This window comes from Ochotona princeps, chromosome 7 (assembly GCF_030435755.1).
Source record: "Ochotona princeps isolate mOchPri1 chromosome 7, mOchPri1.hap1, whole genome shotgun sequence".
NCBI lineage: Eukaryota > Metazoa > Chordata > Mammalia > Lagomorpha > Ochotonidae > Ochotona > Ochotona princeps.
Genome location: NC_080838.1, coordinates 10,145,869 through 10,170,241, shown reverse-complemented (window position 1 = coordinate 10,170,241; position 24,373 = coordinate 10,145,869). Strand labels below are relative to the sequence as shown.

Genomic DNA, 24,373 nt, shown 5'->3' with positions numbered 1-24,373 from the left:
TGCAACAAGGAACGCCAAAAGATATTTTACAGTAAATAAAGTGTGCCTTCTTGCAGATACGAAATGTTATAAATAAACCAACAAACTGCAGTGACATAGTTCCCTTCCAATATGAGTGAAAAAGATTGTCCACTTAGCAATTCTAGAAGTGACGAGTCTTTAAAAGCCTTCAACAGCTAGGGAAATGATTTATGTGTATTGAAAACCACAACTGTCATATGATTAACTCACCTAAAAAAAGTGGCTGAGGGAGGGAAGATGGTGGTAAGATTTTTGGTTCAATTTTATTTTTCATAACGAATGAAGTGATTAAGACAAGGAAAAAAACAAGAGGTCCACAAAGAATAAAACAGTTTGAGTCAACCAGCCAAAAGCTAAAGGAAAAAACCCAGGCTCCTAAAGTAAATAAACATTTCTGAAACACCAAAAGCAATAAAAAGGAGGAATCATAGATTTATTGGAACTATGTTTCTACAAAGTCAGCATATTCTCAAAGATATGTTGTTCTGTTCCAACAAAGTAGCAACACAATGGCAACCAGAAGAATTAAATGAACATCTAATTTATAGCAAAAATAAAGTAGTCAGCTGAAATGTGTCTAACTTTATCAACTGTACAGATAACACTACTCTTCAACGTTTTATGAAGCCGTGATTTCCCACTACCTTTCCACAATTTATAAAGCCACAATTTTCCCAACACACACACACAAAGGGAAGAAATCAACCAATGGTTGGGACCTTACCTTGAGACGTTTTCTGGAATGTATTCTAGGACTGGATACGCATCACTTCTCCTCGACGGCAGGTCGCCATGTGATTTCCACGGCTCCACTAATGTATTGACAGGAGGAAAGGAACTCAGGTGCTGGAAAGATTGGTCTCTGGCTGATCGTGATAAAGATATTGTACCTTGAGCACCAATCCTGTAGTGAAAGGACTGTCCACCTGAATTCACACCAACGATGGCTGATGGAGGGATGCTGGCCTCAGGGTAGTAGCTCCCATCATCTGGCTCTTGCTTAATCCCTACGGGGAATCCGCTCCCTTCACAGCTACCATCAAAACCGGGCACAGGTGGTCCTAAAATTCCTGATAGAGAATAATAGTCTTTGTCATCCATAAAAGAAAAATAGGAGCCATCCATAAATGGAAATGGGTTTACCGTTGGACTCCCTTTAAAAGAAGTGCCAGAACATGAATGTTTGGTGGATTCCTGCTTGATTGGTACTGAGAATGGAGAATCTGAATTGATTTTGCTGTTTCCTGCTAGACACGAGCTGCCGAAGGCTCCATCTGGTTCTGGTTTTATGTACTGGACAAGGTTAAGCTGGCCGGTCACACCGTTGGAGATGGCACTGTCAACTTCCTCAGTCTTGGGAAAAGCGACCTCTTGAGCACCTTTCTCGTGTGTGTCCGGACTGGGAATCATGTCCCGGCTTGCACTGGATCCAGCAGAGGAGCCAGGAGCAGTGTAGCTGAAGGCATTGCTTACCGGGCTACAGATAGATCCCACAGTGCTGGCTGCTGGGCTGGAAAGCGTGGATCTGTTATTCGTGTTGGAAGGGCTGGAAACAGAGCACCTTGAGTTGTTGATGTTTGCAGGGCTAGACACAGAGGACCGCAGAGTGATGTTGTTAGGGCTGGAGACTGGAGATTTTACACTGCAATGGCTTGGTGGGCTGGAAATCGGGGATTTCATGCTACTTAATGGACTTGAGAGAGGAGAGCCCACATTGCTAGCATGTGCGGGGCTGTGAGATCTGGAACCTCGGCTCTCCACGTTAGGGGAGCATGTCAGAGGAGTTCCCTGGGTGATAGGGCTGTGCACTGGGAAACTGCCGAAGCTGGCAGTGGTGGAGGACACAGAGTTGATGCCAGCAGGGCTGCATACTGAAGATGTCATGTTCAGTGGACTGCAAACAGAGGGGCTCTTCTCGTGACACAGGCTGGGGCTTTTAACAAGGGCACGCATGACCCCACCATTCACGGAGCTCCCACAGTCAGACATAAGGGACCTCAAGGGTCTGCCCAAGCTACTCAGAGTGGAAGGACGATGGCCATTTTCCTTGTAAAATTTCACCAGCTGTTCGACATTTTGATACATCTTGGCTGGACTCCCGCTTCCTTGTGGGTTCTGTGGGTCGTAGCTATAGTCAGCATCCCTCACGGAATCCATGTACAAACCCATGGACTCAGCTACGGTTGCTGAAAGTTCCTTAGACTCCAGTTCGGTTTTAATGTCAGACGTTAAGATCCCGGCCCGACTGCTGTCTTGCTGAAGGCAGGGGAGCAGTTCGTGCTTTTCTTTGTTGCTTCCTTGAGTACTGTTGTTTGGAATAGCACCGGGAACACAGCTCGCGTTGACCACCTCCATGCAGGTATTCTCATCGTTCCTCTCCGCGGACGCCAGGGTAGATCGCTGCACAGTCTGAGACATCTGACTCCACCGTTTTTCCATATCTAGACCTTCAGGGAGACTGTGGCAGCCTTTGGTCTCCATAGCTAACAAACAAATGCAGATTTTTAAAAATTAGAGTCATTTGTAACAATGTTGCTGAAAGATATTCTAAAAACTGTTTATGAAGCTACAAACACACCCTATTAGAAGCAAAACTTCCAGTCACGATAAAACGATCACCTTTTCAAGTGCTGATATAACAAAGCATCGACTCTAACTTGTCCAGAGAGCAGGACAAGAGAAACAATCACAGAAAACCTATTTGCTGTGATGGATCCTTTAAAACTTACTAAGAATACTCACAAAAGCTAACTGAACATTCAAAATAATCCTGGCTATGGATGAGAGGCAGGCAAAAGAGGAAACTGAGGAGTTAATGAGGTGGGTAACTTACCCAAATAACAAGTGGGTGACTTATCCATGTAAGTAGAACGATCAGCCCAAAGTCTAGTCTTTTGTTCACAGCTATTCATATCTAGTTTGTGCCCTTGTTAAAAGCCATATGGAGAGCTGGCTTTGCGGCCCAGTGGGGTAAGCGCAGTGTCAGCACCCCTCATCACAGTGTAGGCTTGAATCTCAGCTGCTCCCCTTCCTAACCAGCTTCCAGCAAATAGGCCTGGGCACAGCAGATAATGGCCCACGTCCCTGGACCCCTGCCACCTACACGGCAGATCTGCATGAAGTTCCTTCTTCCTGGCCTTGGCCTGGCTGAACCTTGGCTGTTGCAACTATTTGGGGGAATGCGCCATAAAATGGAAGATCTCTCTCTCTCCCTTTCTCTCGTGTGTGTATGTGTCTCTCCCTTTTAATTAAAAAAAAATCTTAAAAACATATAGAAGTGCAACCAAAGTTACCATTTTCATATGTAAGGTAATCGGGTGAACTGTCACATAAAAATAAGTACTTTTTTAAATAAAAAGGCTTCAGGTAGATCGGCGATGAAGATACCTAAATGTCAATTCTGAAAAGTGAGGACGTATGCATTTTGGCTAAGACGGTCTGTGGCTCCCAGAGGCTGGAGGACAACTCTGAGATACCAGACTCCTCTCCCTGTTTCAACACTGGCCAGGACTCGAGCATGCTCCCTGACCTAGTGGTCCTTAGCTAAGACAACTCCCAAACTTCAGGTATTTTTACCCCGAACATTTAAGCATACATTCATTCAAAAATAATTGCCAAGGGTTTGCTTCATCCTGGGCCTAAGTTGTTGAATCTGCAGTAAAAAACGAGGGATGCATACTCCTTATTCTCAAGGAAACCACACTAGATATGAGATCAGTTCAAAAAGTCTGTGGGGGAAAAAACAGGTAAATTTATTTTGATGCAAAATAACTTTTTTTTCGTAATAACCATTTCCCATTAACTTTTTGAAGGCCTCTTATACAACCTTATCCACAGACTATAAAAATAAGTTCATTTGATAGACTGCATAATTACAATAGGCTGTATTTATATAACCCTTACACACTATATGGTTCAATGCAGCATTATAAGCCTTTTACATATGTTAATGCATTTATCCTTACCAATGACCGGAAAAACTATTATTATAATGGGAAAAGCAGACTGGCACAGGTGCCATGTGATGCCAGGTTTCTCTGCACCAGAGCACAACAACCCTGGCACTACTGCCTTTGTCCTGGAGGTCCGCATTGGCAGATTTTAGCAAACTCCACAACCTGCCCAGGAGATATCAGGCAAGCTCTCCCTCCTCAACTGTGATAACCAAGGAAGTCTCAGAGGTCACCAAATGCCATGGGAGGTGGCATCAAATGAACTCATTCTCGGTAAACTTCTATTAGTACTTTTAAGACTCCCCTAAAACCTGCATGCAGTTTCAGATCCATTCAAGTCTGCTACACCACCTAGGGTCCAAGAACGGTCCTGACTAAACAGTGGCTGTTTCAGCACCTTCTCTCCAGATGCGGGACTCTGGGCCTCTGATCCTTGCCCCACGTCACCACTTACTACCCTCATCCCCTGAACCATCCCCTGTTAAATAACAGTGAGAATGGGAAAGCCTCTTGATACGGAATGTTTATTACTTAACACTGAAAAATAATGTCTCCACTAAATAAACTGGCATACGATCTAAGATCCTTTAATGAAATTTAATACTCAACTTGCCCAAATTTTGTAATTACCTCTCTTTTCTGTATCCTACATTAAATTTCAGGTTCTGAGAAGGCAGAAACGGTTTCAGCACTGTATCCCAAGTGTGCAGCATAGTACACATAAGAAGTTTTAAACATCATTATCAATACTATTATTACCAATACATCAACACTCAACGGGCAACATTAAAACCCACCAATTACACAGCTTGTTTCTATTGTAAGAACATTATCTTATGCATTCTTAATCAAAATTAAAATTTAAAGCATTGAAAAAATCAAATCAAATTACAAAGACTGAGGTGGCTATCTGTCGGTTCCACCCAAAAAGATGAAAGCAGAGTAGAAGCTGTGGGGGAGGAGGAGTGATTTCAGACCTACATGCCTGAAACTTACCTTTTCTACTTCACTGAAAATCCATTTAGCAACAAATACAGATTGAGAAACACAATAAACGTTATTATGTACCTCCTTTTCTACCTAAGAATAGTCTATCTTTCCCATAGCGAAGATGAATAAATATATAGCTAAGGTATGTTTCAGCTGCAAATTCATCTAACACTGCAAGAAACATGACTGTATTCAAAACAGAGCATCTTCTTTGTATCTCACTCAGTCCTACCTCCCCCATCCCAGCACATACAGATACACACACTGCCCCCCCCCCGCCGCACGCCCCAATGCTGGAGGCACACTGCCCCAAATGGTTGAAAGTTAAACTTGGTCTCTGCTCGGCACCTTTCCAAAATAAGAAAAAACAAAAAATAGGTTTCCACTACCGTGCCTCTCTTTCTCAAGCAACAGGCTCTCAGCCCTAACTATAGGCAGATTTCCACCTAGATCCCTCTCCAAAAATTCATCTCCCGAGTTGTCCTTTGGGAAGAGTAGACACTCTTTTTAGGTTTCACAGTGTACATTTGTATATTAAAACCCTTGGAAAGTCTTCAGTGCCAAAAATCAGTATACGCTACATAATTTGGTCCAGGAAACCTTTTAACTAAACACCAATAGTCTGGGGCACATTTTTCTTCACTTTGCATGAAAGCCCTACCACATCTCAGAGCTGTGAAGCCATACGAAGCTTCAAAAGGACTTTGTGGAAGACCATGGCTGCCAAGGCACCTTATCTACTAACACACAGCTGATCACAACCTTACCAGCCTGGTTTGCCTCACCTGAAACTGTCATAACACAGAACAGTGTATCTTAGACCCTACTGACAGCGCCAACATTCAAGAATTTGCCAAAGACAGTGCTGAAATCTACAAGATTGATTTTTAAGGTGTTCTCTCTCAAGAAGCAAAGAGAGCTAAGGGCTGGAGACACACAAAAGGATACAGGACATCTAGCGTCTACACGGCTTCCGTGGCCAAACTTTGTGAAGACCAGACTTTAAAAATCAGAGAGTACTGAAATATTTTCTGATGAAATCTCCGTTAATACTTTGTCTCTTTCTGCACTCAAATGAATCAGGTTAGGAACAATTTTTTTTTTTCGTTGTCCAGGAAACTAGGGTTGTCTTTTCGGAATGGGCAAAATGACTGCGGCTTGCGCAGAATTTCAGTCAACTGGGACTGGCTAGGGAATACTGAAAATAATAGTTGATGACTGTGATAGCACTTAATACCCACAAGTTAAGGGAAAAGTTTTTGTTTCTAAAATATAATATGAAGCAGACAGTAGCATACAAAATCTACCTCATATAAAATCAGTCTTATCCGCCTGACAATGGAAACTGTTCCAGAGACTCCCTTGGGACAAAGACAAAAACCATTAGGAATCTTTAATTTTCATGCAAATGGCCTCTTCTCAACACACAACATCAAGGAAATTCACATAAGGAAAAGCAGTGCTTGAGGCTCTACATTAAACCACAGATTCTTGTACGCCCATACATTATTTTACAAAAGAAAACTTGACTTTAAAATGTTATGCTTAAGACTATGTGCTAAAATACCCCTTTTCCATAAGGAACTAGTTCTGGGGTTCCTTTCTCCCAGCCCAGGAATCTTAGCAAAGATCTCTTCAAATCTGTATTTTACCTGAAAATATTTTCAGTTTTGATAATTCTTCCCAAACACGGCCTCACTCTCAAGGCATCATTTTCAACTTATTTCACTACCTAAAGTGACACCTTAAAGACTAAGCCTTAAGAATTTCACAATCACCTCTATTAGAGTTATAAAGTTTGTTGTATGCAACTTTTTTTCCCCCTGCTGTCATTCCAGCTACAGTATTCTGATGTTCCTGTTATAGGGAGGTAAATGAGAGAAACCTGCCCAAGGTCACTCAGAGTTGGAGAACCAGCCAGAATGGGCACACCTGATTTCCACTCACGCACCTAATTCAGGCAGCCACCTGATCTTTCCAAAGCCTCCAAGCAAAACTTTGTCTCCCTTAGGGTAAAAGCTTCACCTCAGCTTATTTTTTAAAGCTTCTCTTCTTCAGCATTCCCATGCTAGTGAGCTAATGTCAAACATAAAATCAAAACTTCACAGCAAGATTTCACAGCCGGAGAAAGCTGTTCCCATTCCCGGGCAAATATCATCAATAACAGCACCTAGAGAAACGGCAAGACAAACCGTCTAGAAGCGCTCGATGCATCTGAATCTTTGACCCGGTTCAGAGACTCCTCTGCTACCACAAAGTTTGCTTAACTCCTGGGTTAGAAGAGATTGAGCAAAGCTGTGGGTGCCATAAGCCATTAGGATTTAAACCTGGTCTTGTCAAAGCCATTCCAAGAGCCACGCACCTAAAATTCACTAGCAGGGCAAGGATGCCCCCGAATGCAGCTGCATCCCTTCGGGTGCACTTAGAATCCCCACTGATGACACAGAAAGCGCAGTTTCTCTCCCGAGTTCCCCACACTCGGGAACGGGAAACGCACGGAACCTCCACAGCCTCTTCCACGCAGGATTCATCGGGGTGGGGATCTCCTTCAGCTGCCCTTATTCGCTACACCTCTGGCTGAGACTCGCGAGCTCTGGCGACTGACAGAGGAAAGCAACGTGACTCAAGCGTCCTTTAAAATACTGTGCAGGGGAAGCCACCCGAAATTCATCTTTGAGGGGTTGGGGGGTTGGGGGGGTGGGGAGAAAGCAAGGGTGGCAGATCTCCCCCCTACCAAGGGCGGCCGAGAGAGCTGCTCATTAAAGGGCATTTCTCCAAAGTGGCCAAACTTTCCCAAAATAGTCCTCTGGCGGCCAAAAAGGGGGGGGGGGGGTGGAAAAAAAGTGGAAAACCCAAAACAAAACAACAAGCACCCCAGCTCCGGACTGGCGGTGCCTCTAGATTACGCAGCCGCTTCTCCCTGCAAAGTGCACGCTCCCGCGCCACGGCCGCACGCCCGGCTGGGCGAGCGGCGCCCCACTGCGCACCCCAACACACCTGCCTCGGCCGGGGTCCGTCTCTCACCGTCTACCTGTTGCAGCGCCTGCCACCGCCACGACACCCCTGCTGCGGAGCCCCCCTAAAATCCAACCACATCCAGGCCGGCGGACGCCGCTCTCCCTTGCAGCGGGAGAGCCTGAGGCGGACGCGCTCCCGCACCCAGGTGACTGCACCGGCTTCCTCGGAGCAGCCCTGAAGTTGGCTCCCCGTCTCCCGGGCCCAATGACACCCCGGGCGCGGAGGGGGCTGAGAGGAGGGGGCAGGGGCAGGGCCGGGGCGGGCCGAAGAGGGAGGGAGGGAAGGAGGGAGGGGAGCGGAGGCCGAGAAGGCGGGCGAGAACCCGGAGGGGGAGTGGGCCAGCTGGAGGGCCGGCCCTTTTAAAAACGGGTCACATGTCCAGATAAAGTTCAGGTTGCTCTCCCGCCCCCCTGAGGCCTTCCCATTGGCTCGGAGGGAAGCAAGGCTCCACGCCGCACGGGCCAGGCGAGCTCCTCATTGGGCCGCGTCAGCTGTCCATCAACAGGCGGGCGACATGACTGATACAAAGTTGCTGCGACACAGCCTGGACTCGGCAGCTTCCTTAAAGCTGCAGCTGCGGCGGGCGCTTGGGGTTGCCGGGCGGTGGCTGCCACACCAGGCACCCTGCGCACGCCGCCCTCCGCGCGCCCCACCCGCCACCTCTCTCTCTGCGCCGCTCCGAACTTGCCCGTGTCCGCCCTGCTTTCTCGGGTGGCTGGAGGGCTGTGAAGTGCGGTGACGCAAAGCGAACCGTCAAGGTGGTGTCCCCTCGCGCTCTCCACCTGCAGCGCCAGGTGCGCGAGGCAGCCAGGACCCCGGTGCCGCCCACAGCGTGCGCGCACAGAGGTCGCACTCCTGGTGGGCTTGGGCGAGACCCCCAGGGGCCTTTCCCCTCCCCCTGGGTTCAGTCTCTGGAGTTACCTCTCGGCGGAACAGCCAGCTGGAGCCTATTCGGTGGCCGGTGAACTAGAGAATCACGTTCCCACCTCGATTTGAATTTCCTGGTTTGAACCGTGCAGGAGAAAACGGGCAATTCCCGCGGCAACCGAAACCCTTTAAACACAGCCTTCCTCCTGTCGCCAACCGTCCTCCTCCTCACCGCCCTCCCCCCGAAAAAAAAAAGTGCCAGGTTCCCAATCAGCCGCTGCTTCCTCTCTCTTACAAGGTGCTTGTACTTACTACTTTAGTATTGGATTTTTCCACTATTTCAATTCGACCTATCGTTGAGGATAGTCTAGTTCATCACGAGTGGAAGGCAGTGGGGGCGCGCGTAATTGTGAGAGACACACGAGAAAGGGGGTGGTGGTGGTGGCAACCCAACAGTTTTCTAAGCCTCGAGCGTCTGCAAGAATTTCGGGTTTCCCTCCAAAGGAGCCCCCACCTCCACCTCGACTCTGCTCCCGCCCACCCCGGCGCCGCCGTTACTAAGCAAAAGCACGGGCTCCTTAACTTTGATTTTTATGGACTTGGAGGCTTGGCGGCTGAGCCTCCGCTTCAGGCTCCCGCTGGCCGGGAATCAGCATCCGTGACGTACACACCTAAATCTGGTACCCCCTCTTCCCAATTCCTTGCCACCCACCCCCACCCCCAACCCCGGCCCCGCAGGCCGGCCAGTGGTCACAGCTGTGCAGCCGCTCCCTCCACAATCACCACCATCACCACCCCGGCCCTCCCGGGGCGGGGTGGAGGTGGGCACCCTATCCCGAAGGCCCCTCCTCTCCTTACACTCGGTTAAATCTTCAGGAGCCCCGACCCCGAGCTCAGGAAGTCTCGAACTCTTCTCCGCTCCGTTCGTCAACTCCCCGGTTTTGCCGACCCGGTGGCTCTGGAGAGCTGGTCCCCGACCGAACCCCCTGACTCCAGCGCTCCAGTCTCCACTTGCCCCTCCCCAACCCCTTCCAACGCGCACAATCCCGGACACCGAGCGAGCTAGGCGCCCCCGAGGCAGGGAGTACCCTCCGAGTGTCCCAACTTTCCCGTGGGGCCCGGCGTCACGCGCGCAATGCTGGCCCCGGCGGGCAGTCGCGCATCGATCGCAACTCGGCAGTGCGCCAGAGGTCCGCAGGAGCCAAGAGGGAGTCCCGGACCTAGTGCCCGGCACGCGAGGCAGCGGCTCCGGCGGCGCAGCCTGATTGTTCATCATGGAAACGATGGACGTGTCTCTTTACTAAGTTTTTACCTCCTTCTGAGGCGGGCCGGTGTTGCCCTGGATCTCAGCTTCTTGCAAAATCTAGGTTAGAACCGGGCAGGGGCATCCGCGCAAGGAGATGTGGCTCACCGGTCACCCAGCGCCCCTGCCCCGAGGCGGCCCCGCAGCCCACCTCCGGCCGTCAGCCCCACGCGCTCTGCCCTCTGCCCTTTACCCGCGGTCCCCGTGCCACCCCGGCTCTGCCGGGGAGCCCCCCTCCGGTTGCTGTCAACGCAAAGTGACTGTCGCCGCACTCACCTTTTCTAGACATGGTGGGGAGACTGGGGCGGGGGGGGCAGCGAGACTCCCGCCGCCTCCGCCGCTACCGGCGAGTCCAATATTAGCGGCTTAGCGGCGAGGATGGAGAGGATGAGAATCCAGGCTGCACCCTGGAGACGGTGGGTAGAGCAGTAGAGCTGTAGTGTTGTTACCCCCGCGAGAGGTGGCGAGGCGGCGGCGCCACAGCACGCAGAGGGGACCGCGGGCTCCCGCCCGCCCCCAGGAGCAGCGGCGGCGGCGGCCGGGCCGGAGCCTAGCTCCTTTCCCGGGGTTGCGCGTCCGTCCGGAGCTGACCCGCGTTGCCCGCCGCGGGCCCGGGAGCCGGCAACTCCGGCGGGATGAACGCGTGCAGGCTGTCCGGCAGCGCGGCTCTCGGCGCGCCCCTCCTCGGGCTTGGGGTGACGGGTGACAGTTCGGGCGACCCGGAGCGTGTGTGAGGGGCGGCCGCAGGGGGAGCCCGCGGCACCGCCGGCCTCCTCCTCGGGTCACACCCTCGCCTGCGGGAAGGGGGACAGCACGCCTCGGGCCGGGCAAGGGGTGGGAAACGCGGCTGGGGGCGCACGCGGCTGCCCTGCCTCCCACCCCTGCCACTGACAGACAGCCCCTAGGACCTAAGCCAAAGGAGAACCCCAGTGCAAGGATCCCTTCCACCCCTTCCTCACGGGCCCCCAAAGTTCGGCCTTGCTGTTTGCAACCTGGCCTCAGGTGCCAGTTGCCACCCGCAGCAGAGGCGGGGGTTTGGGACCGCGTGCGGTGCGTGGGGGGAGGTGAGGCGGGAAGGGAAAGTTTCTTTGCCTGCTGCCCCGCCGCCCACCCTGCCGTTGTGCTCCTTTGCTCGCTTCTCCCGGGCTCGCGGAGCTTCTGCCCCAACCCCCACCGTGGGGGGTAGGGGTGCCGCGGGGGGACCGGGTGTCTGCGCACGGGGGCGTGTGGGGAGAGCGGTACGGAGCACGGCGGTGACCGGTCCCCCGGGCTCTAGGGGTGGCTCGGATGCCAGCGGCTGCAGCTGACGGGGTCGCCAGAGTCCTGGAACCCTCCCGCGCCGCGCGCCCCCGAGCCGCGCCGCGCGCCCCCGCGCCCTCGCGCCCGCCCGGGCAAACACCTACGCAGACGCGAAAGTGAAAGGGGGTGGCGGAGCCTGCTGGCAGGGCGGGCGAGGGGCTGGAGGCGCGGGGGAGGGGAGGGGATAAGGATGTAAGCAGTGAGGCGTCCGATCCCGATATTCTCTGGTTTTGGGCGCTCTGCAAGGGCTCCCCTGCGTATTTGCACCCTGGAACGTGTTTCTCTCCGTCTCCCCAGGCTCCGCCGATCACCCCATCAGAGTGTGTGTGTGTGTGTGCGCGCGCGCGCGTGCACATTCATATTTCCACGTACACTCGCGGGTGTACACAGCGCGCGTCTGCCCCAGACTTGCCGTGTACCCTTACACACGTGCAAAGGGAGAAGACTGGGGCGGGTGGCGGGCCGGGTGGAGGGCCTGAAAGCTCCTCAGGCCACTGACAGGTTCCTCGCCGGCTACCCTGAGCGGATCGCCACACACACCCCCTTTCTGGCTTGACACTCCTTTTTACAGCAGTTTCCTGCAGTCTTCCTGATACTCCCCTCTTCCCCCTACTCCCCCCTTTCTTTCCCGTTTTGTTCCTAATAGCTGTGAAAGTTGCTAATCCCTTCCCACACGGAGCCGTTAAACGCAGTTACCCTGTTAAAACGGCCCCGCCCCTTCTCCAGCCATGTTCCCACTGTCAGAATACCCAGGTCTGCTTGCCCTTCACCCGTGGCGTGTTGGCCAGCCCTGCAACACAACAGCCTTTTTTGCCTAAATGTTATTTGTAAGAATGGCTTCTAGGTTAAACCTGTGAAGTTTTTCAGCTATGCAGGAAAAAAATCAGATGATATGTTTCCATTATTTTTTTTTAACTTGAGGCATGTATATTCGGTGAATTTTAAGAGAGCTGTAAGGAAGGGTACCGATAGATGTGTGGATATTGAATTTGGAACTGTACCAAAGCTAACATGGGTTGCTAAAATGGACAGGACAGCTCTGTGATAAAGATCTCTGTAGTGATATGTCATCATACATGTGGTTCAGTGTTAATGGCAGATTCTAGCCGTTCACCGAAATGTCACCAACTTTTTGATATGTTTGAAAATTTTCCTGATTTTTAACAAACGTACATCCAGATTCCAGGCTTTGGAACACTTTGGTGTTGTGGTGCTCAGGAGTTTTATCAGATAGATAAGGCATATGTTTTTGAAAATTTTTTCATACCTATATAGTGTTGGGGAAAGGGGGATTGGCATGGTCAAAAATAAGAGTCTTTATTAGCCCTGGGGAAAGACTTTAGGGAATCTTGCAGGTATTAATAAGCAGAGTGGGTATGTTCTTGAAATCAGAATATTTCAATAATCATGCAAACATTGGAATGATTACAATACCCTGGGGGTAAACGTGGTGGTTCCGCGACACCCTGAAGGGAGCAGCTGCAGAGTGAGGTCTGAAGTCCCCTCCCCTGAAGGGCAGGTGCACAAGTGCTGCCCCTGGAAGACCTCAGCAAAGACTCCCCTGCGGGGACCGTAGGTGGCCAGCCCTGCTCCTCCTTCCGGTGCCACCCTTCAAGAGCCCCACAGCCCACACAGTGTGCTTGCCCTGGAGCCACTGCTTGTTCCCTTCCCCAAATCTCTATCAGGAGTTCCTCCCCACCCCCAAATCCTTCTAGATAAGTGCAATTTTCCTTTGCAAAAAGACAGACATTTCTTATTTAAAACAAAATAAAATGAAGACAGGAGGAGTGTGGGAAAAGATCTTTACTTCTCTAAAACTGCCAGAAAGCTCTGAAGCCTGAAGCAGCATCAGACGTCTCCTTTTTGACAACTGTTCACCCTGGATTCACGGCTGCTGAACCTGGAGACACCTCCCTCCCCCATCCCATTAGTGTCAAACTCCCTGAGGCTTGCCACAGCACAGTGCACGACTCTGCGTTTCCAATTTACATGTGTGACATCACATCCTCTATTATGTAACTTCAGATACAAAGCCTAATATCATCTAAGTTTGTGTTGGAAACACTCTTGCTTGGCTCTCCTTTGCAGCTTTAGCGGAGCCACCCCTTGAATCCTTGCTCTCAACCCCCTTTCTTCAGCCGCTGGCGCTCAAGGAAAGGCATGGAGCTGTTTAGAAAGGGAAATCTTAAGCCGAAAGACAAGAAACAAAACAAACAAGTAAAAAACAGAAAGCACTAGGAACTTATTTTGAAACTGTTTTATACCTCTCCTTTATCACTTTATTTATTGACAAAAATTAAAACTCATTAGATATATAATTTAATTGTACTGGTATTGTTTCTTTTTTTATGAAAGGCTGCACATTTGGTTATAGCTAACTTCATCAATATAAGCCTAGGGCATGTTGGCATTTCTTTTCCCGTTTTACAAAGCTGAGATTTTTTCCTCCTCCTCCTTTACCAGCTGTTGGGCAGAGCTGAGAATGACAGAGGAAGTCAGAAAGAGAAAGGAGGGGCTTGTTGGAGAGGGAAGAGAAGTAGGGAAATAATGTAAGATAGAAACTTCTCTGTTGATTGCAAAACACACATGTTACAGTTTATCAACACTGCAAGCAAATAAGAAATGATGGACCAAAAAATAAATATAAAACGTATCAGGGTTTTTGTTAATATCTGTAATAGCTGAAATTGAATTTTCTGGATTACTTAGGATATTTTTATCAGTTCATTTATTTATGAATTTCTGTATTTACCTAACTATTCATTTGTCTACCTTAACTTCATATGTAGTCATTTTAAATAGAAAATATATAACCCTATTACATTTCTGTTGCCAGATTTTGGGATGGCAAAACATCAAACAGCACATGCATGACAATTAGGATGCCATATTATTAGAAGCAAATCAGATTTCACTGTGCCTACACTGATGTACTAAATTTAGAAAGAATGCACAATGGTTACAAGGGGAGGCGACTTAGAGCTATATATTTTGATGGAAATACATGCATTTTTCAATTCCTTCTCTTTTTCTCATGTACTCTTGGTGGAGTACAGGAAATTCATCACCTTTAAATAACTGTGCTAATCTTACATAAATAACTGCTTGGTTTGTGGGCTCATGACAATTATGCATGGAGGCTGGGTCTGTGCCATTGTGTGCAGTAACAACCATAGAAAAGTGAAGTGATCCATGGTGTTAGGGGGCTGAAATTTAAGTCTCTGTTGAACCTGATGAAAAACTCATTTAGAATTTCTCAGCAGGACTTCACAGGAGTTAGCTTTTCAGTAGTTGCTGCTGTATTTTTAGCAACATTTCAACAGCTGTCAGTAACAACTAACACAACATTTTGATCAACACTTAAAAAAATTCTAGCAAAGACAATTGCAAAAAAACCCTAAAACATCCACTGTTCCTGTCCAAAGGAAGTCATTTGTTGTGATGGAATGCATTGGGAACAGATAATACGATATTTACTAAAAAGGTTCAGATAGATTTTTAAATTTTAACTTTCTGAGGCCTACGTTCCATAATAAAGATGATTTTTTCCCCTCCTGATACACGTGTGTTCAAGTGTCAGAAACAAACCTTAGCATAATAGAGTGCATAGTGCGTTTTGTTATGTATTTGCGAGTAGGACTGCACAGCCATGTGGGCAGCCGGAGTGAATGAAGTCTTTCCCACCTCAGCGTTTATACAGGGAGGTTATAACATGTCAGATATATGACATGTGGGAACAGCAGACAGCAAAATGTAAGAAGCTTCATGACAGATGTCATCCTCAGCCCTAAAGACAGAGGTAAATTTACTGTGGGTAATACATTACAAAGCAAACTAAAACTCAATGTCTGCCAAGAGTCAGATTTCAGATTTCTCTTTTATCTGTAGTCTCCCCAAACGGAGTGATTTCGTTCGTGTGTGTGCGCGCGTTCCAAGAGAAATAATGGCACTGGCTTGGTATTAGGCTGCCTGCTGAAGCGCCCTCTTCAGGGTCATGTGCTCCTGGCAAGGCCTGATTCCAAGTTTTGAGTTTCTCCTGATCAAGGCAGCCGAGTACTCCCCACTTCCTCTAGCTGGCACAACAAACTACATGGATTCTTACGTCAAATGATTTGTTTAAATTATACATCATTTGTGTTCTATAATCTTTTTTTTGAGATTTATCAATTTTTTTTTTTAAATTGGAAAGTCAGATATACAGAGAGGAGGAGAGACAGAGAGGATTATCTGTCCGCCGATCCACCCACCCAAGCGGCTACAGTGGCCAGAGCTGAGCCGATGAGGGTCTCCCAGATGAGTGGGTGCAGGGTCCCAAGGCCTCGGGCCGTCCTTGACCGCTATCCCAGGCCATAAGCAGGCAGCTGGATGGCAAGTGGGGCCACTGGGACCAGAACCAGCACCCATGTGGGATCCTAGCCTGTGCAAGCCAAGAACTTTAGCCACTAGGCTACTGTGATGGGCCCCCATTTGTGCTCTATAATCTGTTTGATGTTACTAATCTATTGGCCCTTTCACTATGGAACATTTTGAATTACTTCATGGGACATTTTTTAATGCACACAAGCAGTTATAGTAACAACAGGTTAAACATACAGCCTCGCTTCCAACAGGAACCCCTTGCCAGGTAAATCTTTTATTGTGTTTGTAGCTATTCCACAGAATATGAAATGATTTTATTAACTTGTTTTATTAAAACACCTTTATGTATATAAAAAGTAGAGAGAAACAGAGAGATATTTATTTGCTGAATTGCTTTCCAGACTCCTGTAACAGATCTGTGAACCAGGAGACAGAAGCCTCTGTGTGTGTGTGTGTGTGTGTGTGTGTGTGTGTGTGTGTGTGTTTCCATCTGTCTTTTGAATTGAAAATTTATTGTAAAAATGAAGTATGCATAAATATTTCTTATATAGAATGCTTGTTAAATGTAGATGGTATATTTATGTCATTGCCAGTTTATTAATATTTAAGCCACAATTTATTTTGAAGTAGTTCGTGCTAATTACAGCTAGACTTCTCGGACATTCTGATGACACGGGTAGGTCATGTCCTAACTAGTAAGGACTCTTAAGAAAACACTTGCAGGGCCCGGTCGCGTGGCCTAGCGGCTAAAGTCCTCGCCTTGAAGGCCCCGGGATCCCATATGGGAGCCGGTTCTAATCCCGGCAGCTCCACTTCCCATCCAGCTCCCTGCTTGTGGCCTGGGAAAGCAGTCGAGGACGGCCCAAAGCCTTGGGACCCTGCACCCGTGTGGGAGACCTGAAAGAGGTTCCTGGTTCCCGGCATTGGATTGGCGCGCATCGGCCATTGCGGCTCGCTTGGGGAGTGAATCATCGGACAGAAGATCTTCCTCTCTGTCTTTCCTCCTCTCTGTATATCTGACTTTGTGATAAAAATAAAATAAATCTTTTTAAAAAATTGAGTTACAAATATATAATTTATGCTAACTTTGAAAGAAACATTGCTTTTAGATCTTTTTGAGAAAAATAGTAAGTGAATGTTTAGAGCACTTGAAAATATTTTCAAATTGGGCCCGGCGGTGTGGCCTAGCGGCTGAAGTCCTCGCCTTGGACGCCCCGGGATCCCATATAGGCGCCAGTTCTGGTCCCGGCAGCTCCACTTCCCATCCAACTCCCTGCTTGTGGCCTGGGAAAGCAGTTGAGGACGGCCCAAGGCTTTGGGACCCTGCATCCGCGTGGGAGACCCAGAAGAGGTTCCTGGTTCCTGGCTTCGGATTGGCGCGCACCGGCCCGTTGCGGCTCACTTGGGGAGTGAATCATTGGACAGAAGGTCTTCCTCTCTGTCTTTCTTCCTCTCTGTATATCTGACTTTGTAATAAAAAAAAAAAAAAAATCTTCAAAAAAAAAAAAAAGAAAACACTTGCAACTTCTGCTCTAGTGTGCAGAAACTCTATGGGACGGAAGAGAAGGAGAAACGGACAGCATCTAGGTTTCTCTGTAAGCCTCTCATTGTGGTTAGTGTGTAAGGAAGGTCTCCAGACAGCATGTTGTACATCAGTTTTAAGTTCACATGCTATCTAGGACTTACCTTTTTTTCTGGGATTTCAATGAGGAATTCCAAATTCCCCATATATATCTTGTGCAATGTATTCACTTGACTTATAGCCTGTGAAATACTGAGATAGATCACAAAGAAAGTTCTGAACTTCCTACTTGGAGAATTTAGAAGTGGGATTTCCTTTGATCTGAAATACTTACAGCAAGGGTCGCTAAACAGGGTGATGGAAAATGACATCTATTAGTTTGACTTAACCTTTTAAATAATTACTTTGCACAGAGGAAATGAGATCAAGAAGTCAGAAAGACCCGAGATAACCTGATAAACCAGTGGGTGGTGAAGTATACTGGGAGTCTGTCATCCAGCCAGTCACTTTTTTCTACTTTTTAAATAATATGACTATGTGTCCTTACCAGGTATTACATAAAATATGAAATCCTCAGTATTTGTCTTTAGACTGACAATAGGGCAGGGGTGTTAAGATCAAGAGGCTAGAGTCAGCCTTGCCCTCTGTTTGGAGCCCACCTCTGTAACTGAGTATCTGTGTGGCTGAGAGTAAATTATTTAAACACCATGTCTCAGTCTCTTCATCTGTACAACGAGAAAATTCACTTATTTTTTATAAGACTACCATAAAGAGTAGCAGCTTATACAATGGTAGATATACAGTAAACAATAAATGCTACCTAAGATATTTTTACATATCCTTAATCCTGAATGTTTCTCTTCCCATATTCCTTCTTACTGTTCACCCAGTGGATATTTGACCTAATTGATCGACTATTTCCATTTGTGTGTGTTTCTTTTCCTTATGGACTACTTGATATCCAGGGCTCCCTGTCTGACTTCCTCTGTGAACATCCAAGTATATTTTTGTTTGATGTCTCAAGCGCTTATTGCAAAACATGATATTTTCATGACATGAGTCCATTTCCTGTTGTAAACTTGAAGTCAATCTTTAGATAACTTACTTGTCCTGCCTTTTATTTGAAGACGCAAACTCTTTTTAATGATGTGGGACAGATCATGGGTTACTCAATTTGTTTTCATTTGTTTCTTTCTGGGCATAGAGGATGGCTACATACATACATTCACATTGGGCCCATATGACTGGGACCAGACCCTCACGTGTTGATGAAAGTGGTATAATCCTCCAGAACTGATGATAAGATGTCATGAGTAATTGTGCAAGCTCTCTTTTTCCTGTCATAAATGTTTAGGAGGCCATGATCACAGTATGCAAGGAGATTGAATACCCGAGTTACCATTTGCATGACAGCTAGGTCAGTTATCTGAATTGCATTGGACTATAATGTGCACTTTATTGTGTACATTTCATAAGAATTAAGAGTTGATATGTTACTACATATTAGTCAATTTATACGGTATAGGATAATAATATTTGCACAGAATGTAAACCTGTTTCAAATAGTTTTATATGAATGTCTTTATACTAGGAATTAGTATTGTTTAACTCATAGGGTTTTAAGTAGCTAAGTAATATATTGGACAACCATGAATGTGAACTATAGAATCCCACAGAACCAGATTCATATTCTATCTGGAACACTTGTGATCTTTGACTTTAAAATATTCTGTATCTAGAATCCAAAAAATTTTTTCCTAGTAGTTTTATTGGCTAAGTCAAAATCTATAAGGCTACATGATTCTGTTACCTACACTCTTTCCAATGTCATAACATTTGTATTTTTTTAGAAAGCTATTTATTTATTTATTTATTTATTTATTTATTTGATAAGCAGAAAGACACCCACAGAAAAGAAGGGAGAGAAAGGAAGGGAAAGATGGAAAGCAAGAGGAAAGGGAGACATAGAGAAGGAGAGGAGGAATGAAAGGTGGGAGAGCGGGATCTGTGAGTTCATGTCCTGGATGCCCAGGGCTGGGACATGTCTAAGCTGGGAGCCTGGAACAGAATCTCTGTGACAGGGACTGAATTTCCATCTTCTGTTTCCTCCCAGAGTTCATGCTAACAGGTTAGGACTGTAAGCAGAGTTGGGACTTGAACCCAAAGAGTTCAGTATGGGATCAGGTACCCCAAGCAGCAACTTAACTGAATTTCAAATGCCAGTCCCTATTGCATTATTTTCAATCCAGTATTTATTTTTATGATTCACATTCTAAACTTTTTAAATGTATATTAGAGTACCGGACCACAGTCTTAACAACAAAGGGTAGCAATTTGGTTTAGAAAGTATCCACACCCTGAACTTGTGCACAAATAACAGAAAAACATCATAAAAATTTTGCATGCTGAAAATAGTACTAAAAAGAACAATTTTCTTTTTTACTATATTAATTCAGAATGTCACCAAATTAGAAAGCCTAGGCAATGTACCACAGCATAATTTAGAAAGTATTTTCTTTAATCAAATGGGGAATCTCTGAAATCATTACTTACAGCATTTTTTTCTTTCAAAACCTCACATACAATTTTGACTCACGCAATATCTATAAATTAATTTTGCTTTCCTCATGTGATGTTAGCAATAAGAAAAGTAGTATCCATTTCAAAATGTGCACCAGCAAAGTGAAAGACACCTAGTGACGGCTGTATTTATAAACACAAAGACACTTTCACACACAATATAAACATAGACTTAAAGGCACACCTACAAGAGTTGCCATTGTCACTTGCTGTTTGATATTTAAACAAGTTATTTAGAATTGTGGTATAGACTTAATTTTTTTAGTGAAAACATAAGCTGTCATATTCTTTGCTAAGTTCATACGTGACTATGACTAGCAGTAATTTATTTTTTACCTTAAGAGGACAAGAAAAGAGAGTTAGCAATTCAACAGGTCTTACATTGTACATTTACAGACCTTGCTCCTACGTCACGGTGATGTCTCTGAAAGATCAATATTGCAGCCAACTAAACTTGCTGATGCACAGCTTTGCTTTTTTTAGATTAGTAAAGCTTCCTTTTCTATTGTCAAATAGATGTCCCTGAAAACAGACAGAGTGTCACGTATGGTCACTTGGTTCTCTTTGCCTTTCTGATTTTTATTCACCTTTTTCAGTTTCTCATCACCTGCAGTCCTATCACAGCCTTTTTCCCACTGCCTCCCTGCGTTTTCTGCCCCCTTGCCTTTTCCCTCTCTAATATGAATTGCATTCTCACACAGAACTTGATTACCAAAGCACAGAGTAAGGTGAACAACACAGACACAGGCACATGCGTTTTTAGTTTCCCCTCAAGTAAAACAGGACATTTTTACGCAGCACATTTGAAGCTGCTATTCCATCCAGCTCAGCCAGTTTCTCCTTGAGCATTGGAACAGATTGCTGTTTTCTCAGTTAAACACCTGACACAGTAGTTGGCTTCCATTTAGGGGCCATGTTGTACCAGAAAAAAATGTATCTTTAAACATTTGAATCACACTCAGCCTGGTGAGATGCTCATACTATGAGAGCAATTCAGGGACAGAGACCAAGTGAAGAACATGAGATTCACAACTCCCTTCTCCCGTGCCTCGGGGGCATATGCCTGAGGGGGACGTGGCACACTGTCACCCACACTGTGTACATTCTTCTGCTTCTCTCTTTCTCTTGCTGGCAGAGTAGAGCTATGTGAGTGTGCATGAGAACTGCATTCTCTATGTGTTGAGGAAATGTGCTATTTAAAACCACTACTTTTTCTAGAAGGGGAGTTCATGTTAAAAGAAATTTGGGGTTCTCTGATTGTTCTTGCATGCCCTAATAGGAAACCTCTTTGGTGAATGCAGTTTACATGTATTAGGCTAAAAGGACACAGAGATGGGGGAAGACTGTGTGTGTCTGGAAGAATTGAGTATGGAGAGAGCTGTTTTGCTGCACAGCAACACTTCTTAGTCTTGGCTCTGCTGATATTTGTGGCTAGTTTTCTGTTGTAGAGCTGTTCTGGGCTCTGTGGGATACTTAACAGCATCCCTGGCTTCCACTCACCAATGGCCTCTAGCAACTTTCCCAAGTTATGACAACCAAAAATGCCTCTGGGCATTGCCAAATCATCACTTCGAAGAGGAAGCAAAACTCACTTCTGGTTAAGAATCATTGCTGTTCAGAGAGTGGGAGAGATTGAAATTTTTCGGGGGAAACCATGATTGGAAGCCATGGGAAGGAAATGTGAAGTGGAGGCTGCAGCAGGCCTGGGCACGCTGACTGAGAACCTGTCTCTGAACAATCTTTACTTGTGCGACGCTGTTTGCTAGCTTTTGGAAAAAATCCATATGCCTAAAAATCCCATTTGAAGCTGTTTTCTGTTGCAGAAACCCCATTCTCATCCAACCCTTCAGTAAGTCTTCCATATGTGCTAAGGCCAAGTGTGAGCAGCTGAGCTACAGCCATTCTGTGATGCCCTGTGTTTCCCACTGGACTGACCCGGTGTGAAGCAGTGGCCCATGTGCAAAGTTCACTGCATTCAGAGGATGCATCATCACCTTGGAACTAATTTCATCTAACATGTACTGTGCATAAATCTTTGGATTCCCATGAGTGCATTATGGTTTTGAACAACTCTTATCTGGTCAAGGTCTCTCAGGGCCTCATTGATGGCATTCAATGTTTTGATGATTGTGGATTCCGCAGACCATGCAGAGTGACCACTGAGCCCATCTAGGGTAGAAAGAAATGCCTGTGTTCTTATTCTCTCCCATCATCTCTCATGGGATTGATATTAGACTCTTAGGCCTCCAAAAATGGAAGGTGCTCATTTCTCATTGGGAGCATGGTCTTTTCTGTGTAAAGAAAGCCTGATTCAGGCTGCTACCCTGTCATAACGGCCTGTAAAATTTTCTACAAAATTTTTAGAAATATTGGTTGGCTCCTTTCCAAGCTGCCTCACTACCTGAACACGTATTTGGAAGGGATCCATATATCTTGCCTCCTCTTCTTTCAATCCCAGGTGCATTCTGTCAAAGGTAAACTCTTTCCTGAACTTCTTATTTTCTTATACTTTCTACCTCCATATTTTTGTTTTAAGCAGCTCCTCTTTTATTCTACCTTTTGTCATATCTTTAGGCCTTTAGTCATTCTATTCTATTCTATTCTATTCTATTCTATTCTATTCTATTCTATTCTATTCTACCCTACCCTATTCTATCCTATCCTACCCTATTCTATTCTATCTTATCCTATCCTAGTCTATTCTACTTTAACATTCTATTTTACTTTAAAATTAATCTTCTTTCAACGATACTATTTCTTGTAGTAAGTATAGAAGTAAGATTTTTATTACTACAGCAAAATATCCAAGACAACTTGTCTATAAGTAACAGTGATTTATTCCACTCCGTTTTGGAGGTCCAAGTCCAAGTCAGCTAGTGAATTGGTAGCTCTGTGTGCACATGGTATCTTTACTTTGAGGCTTAGAACTAGGTCTTAACATAATAATTGGCTTGTTACAGCTAAGTACTTGATTTTATTTTTTTCTATTTTTGTTTTCAAAAAAATTTATGGTGATTTCAGATGACACATAATGGTTAACGACTGATGAATGAAATTGTAAAACACATAAAATTTTTAAAATAAGGAATCTATACTACATTTTCCTTACATAAGAACTGTTATGGGCCCAGCACAATGGCTCAGTGGTAAACATCCAAGCCTTGCTTGCACCAGGATCCCACATGGGGGCCCATTTATGTCCTGGATACTCCACTTCCCATCCGGCTTCCTGCTTGTGACCTGGGAAAGTAATAGAGGCTTACAGCCTTAGGAAAGAAAGGCCTTGGGTCCCTGCGCCCACGTGGGAGACCCTGAAGTATCTCCTGGATCCTGGCTTTAGATTGGCTCGGCGCTGACAACTGTGGCCAGGTAGGAAGTGAAACAGCCAACCAAGGATCTTTCTCTCTGTTTCCCCTCTTTGTAAATCTGCCTTTCCAATGAAAATGGATAAATCTTGCCAAAAAAATGTCACTGAGTTCCATTTCAGGCGTGAACTGTGGTTAGTACCTCACAACTCTTCCCCCAATGATGCTCAAATCTAACTTCCCTTTTCTTTATACCCCACCCCCTCTTTTTTTCACCTTCCTCCAAACTAGCCATAATTTATTTTGTTGCCCATTAAGAGCTGCCTTGTTCTTCCTTGACCATACCTTCCACACTAAAGTGGTGATGCTAGATAGGGGAACTTGATTCAAGCCAAGCCAGTTAGAACCCTTCTCTTGGTTTTTGAGGCTAATGAAGAGGCAGCAGCTTTCTCCGCTAGGATTGTAAGCCAGGAATCTGCCAGGTCATCCTGGAGCCGGCAGATTTTCAGGAGAGGAAATTGAAGCCAAACTACACAAAAAAGCAGATATCAGAAACAGAAAATTCTGGTGGCATTTGAATCTCTAGCTCTTGTTTGAGAGACTCCTCCCAAAGCTGCTATTATTCTATGCTTTTCAAAGGATGTTTGTTAAAACTTATTATTTTTATTTTATTTTCTCTGGTTCTTATTGGATTAAATCCAAACTCCGGCATCTGACGTCCTGGCATTTCCAGCACCCAGTCAGCCTTATCTTGCTTCTAAATTTGCACTTGAGAGTTGCCTCCTTCCAGATGCCAGCCTCATTTTTTTTCCTCCACGGTTGTCTGAAAGTTATTTCCTTACCTTAAATGACCTCTTGCTTCCTCTCTGTGTAATAATAATTCCAGCCTTTCTTCAGGGTTTAGTTCAAGATCTATCTCCTCCATTAAAAAACCTTTCTTGATTGATCTATTCCTTCTCTGAACTACTGTAGCCTTATATCCCCAGCTTTTACCAGTGTCTGAAATACATTTATCATGCTGGCTTGATTTGTTCTCATAAGTGTTTTCTGTGTAAGAGAATTATTTGATTGTACTTAGTTATTTAAAAATTTAACCTCTGATAAGAAAGAGTCTTCTCTTTTGTTCACTAGCTCCTTGATGTTTTTTTAATATAAT

At 45.9% G+C, this 24,373-nt stretch overlaps 1 protein-coding gene across 1 annotated transcript in view; it reads right to left on the bottom strand.

Annotated features, from left to right (window-relative positions):
• NR3C2 (nuclear receptor subfamily 3 group C member 2) overlaps nucleotides 1-10,037 on the bottom strand; it is a 339,034-nt gene extending 328,997 nt beyond the window's left edge. The window contains exons 1-2 of the mRNA XM_058666787.1: nucleotides 9,708-10,037; nucleotides 746-2,504 (exon numbers count right to left, since the gene is read on the bottom strand). Coding sequence (XP_058522770.1) covers nucleotides 746-2,502 — 1,757 coding nt within the window. The 5' untranslated portion in view covers nucleotides 2,503-2,504; nucleotides 9,708-10,037. The remainder of the gene's footprint in view (nucleotides 1-745; nucleotides 2,505-9,707) is intronic.
• Between the last annotated feature and the right edge of the window lie 14,336 nt (nucleotides 10,038-24,373).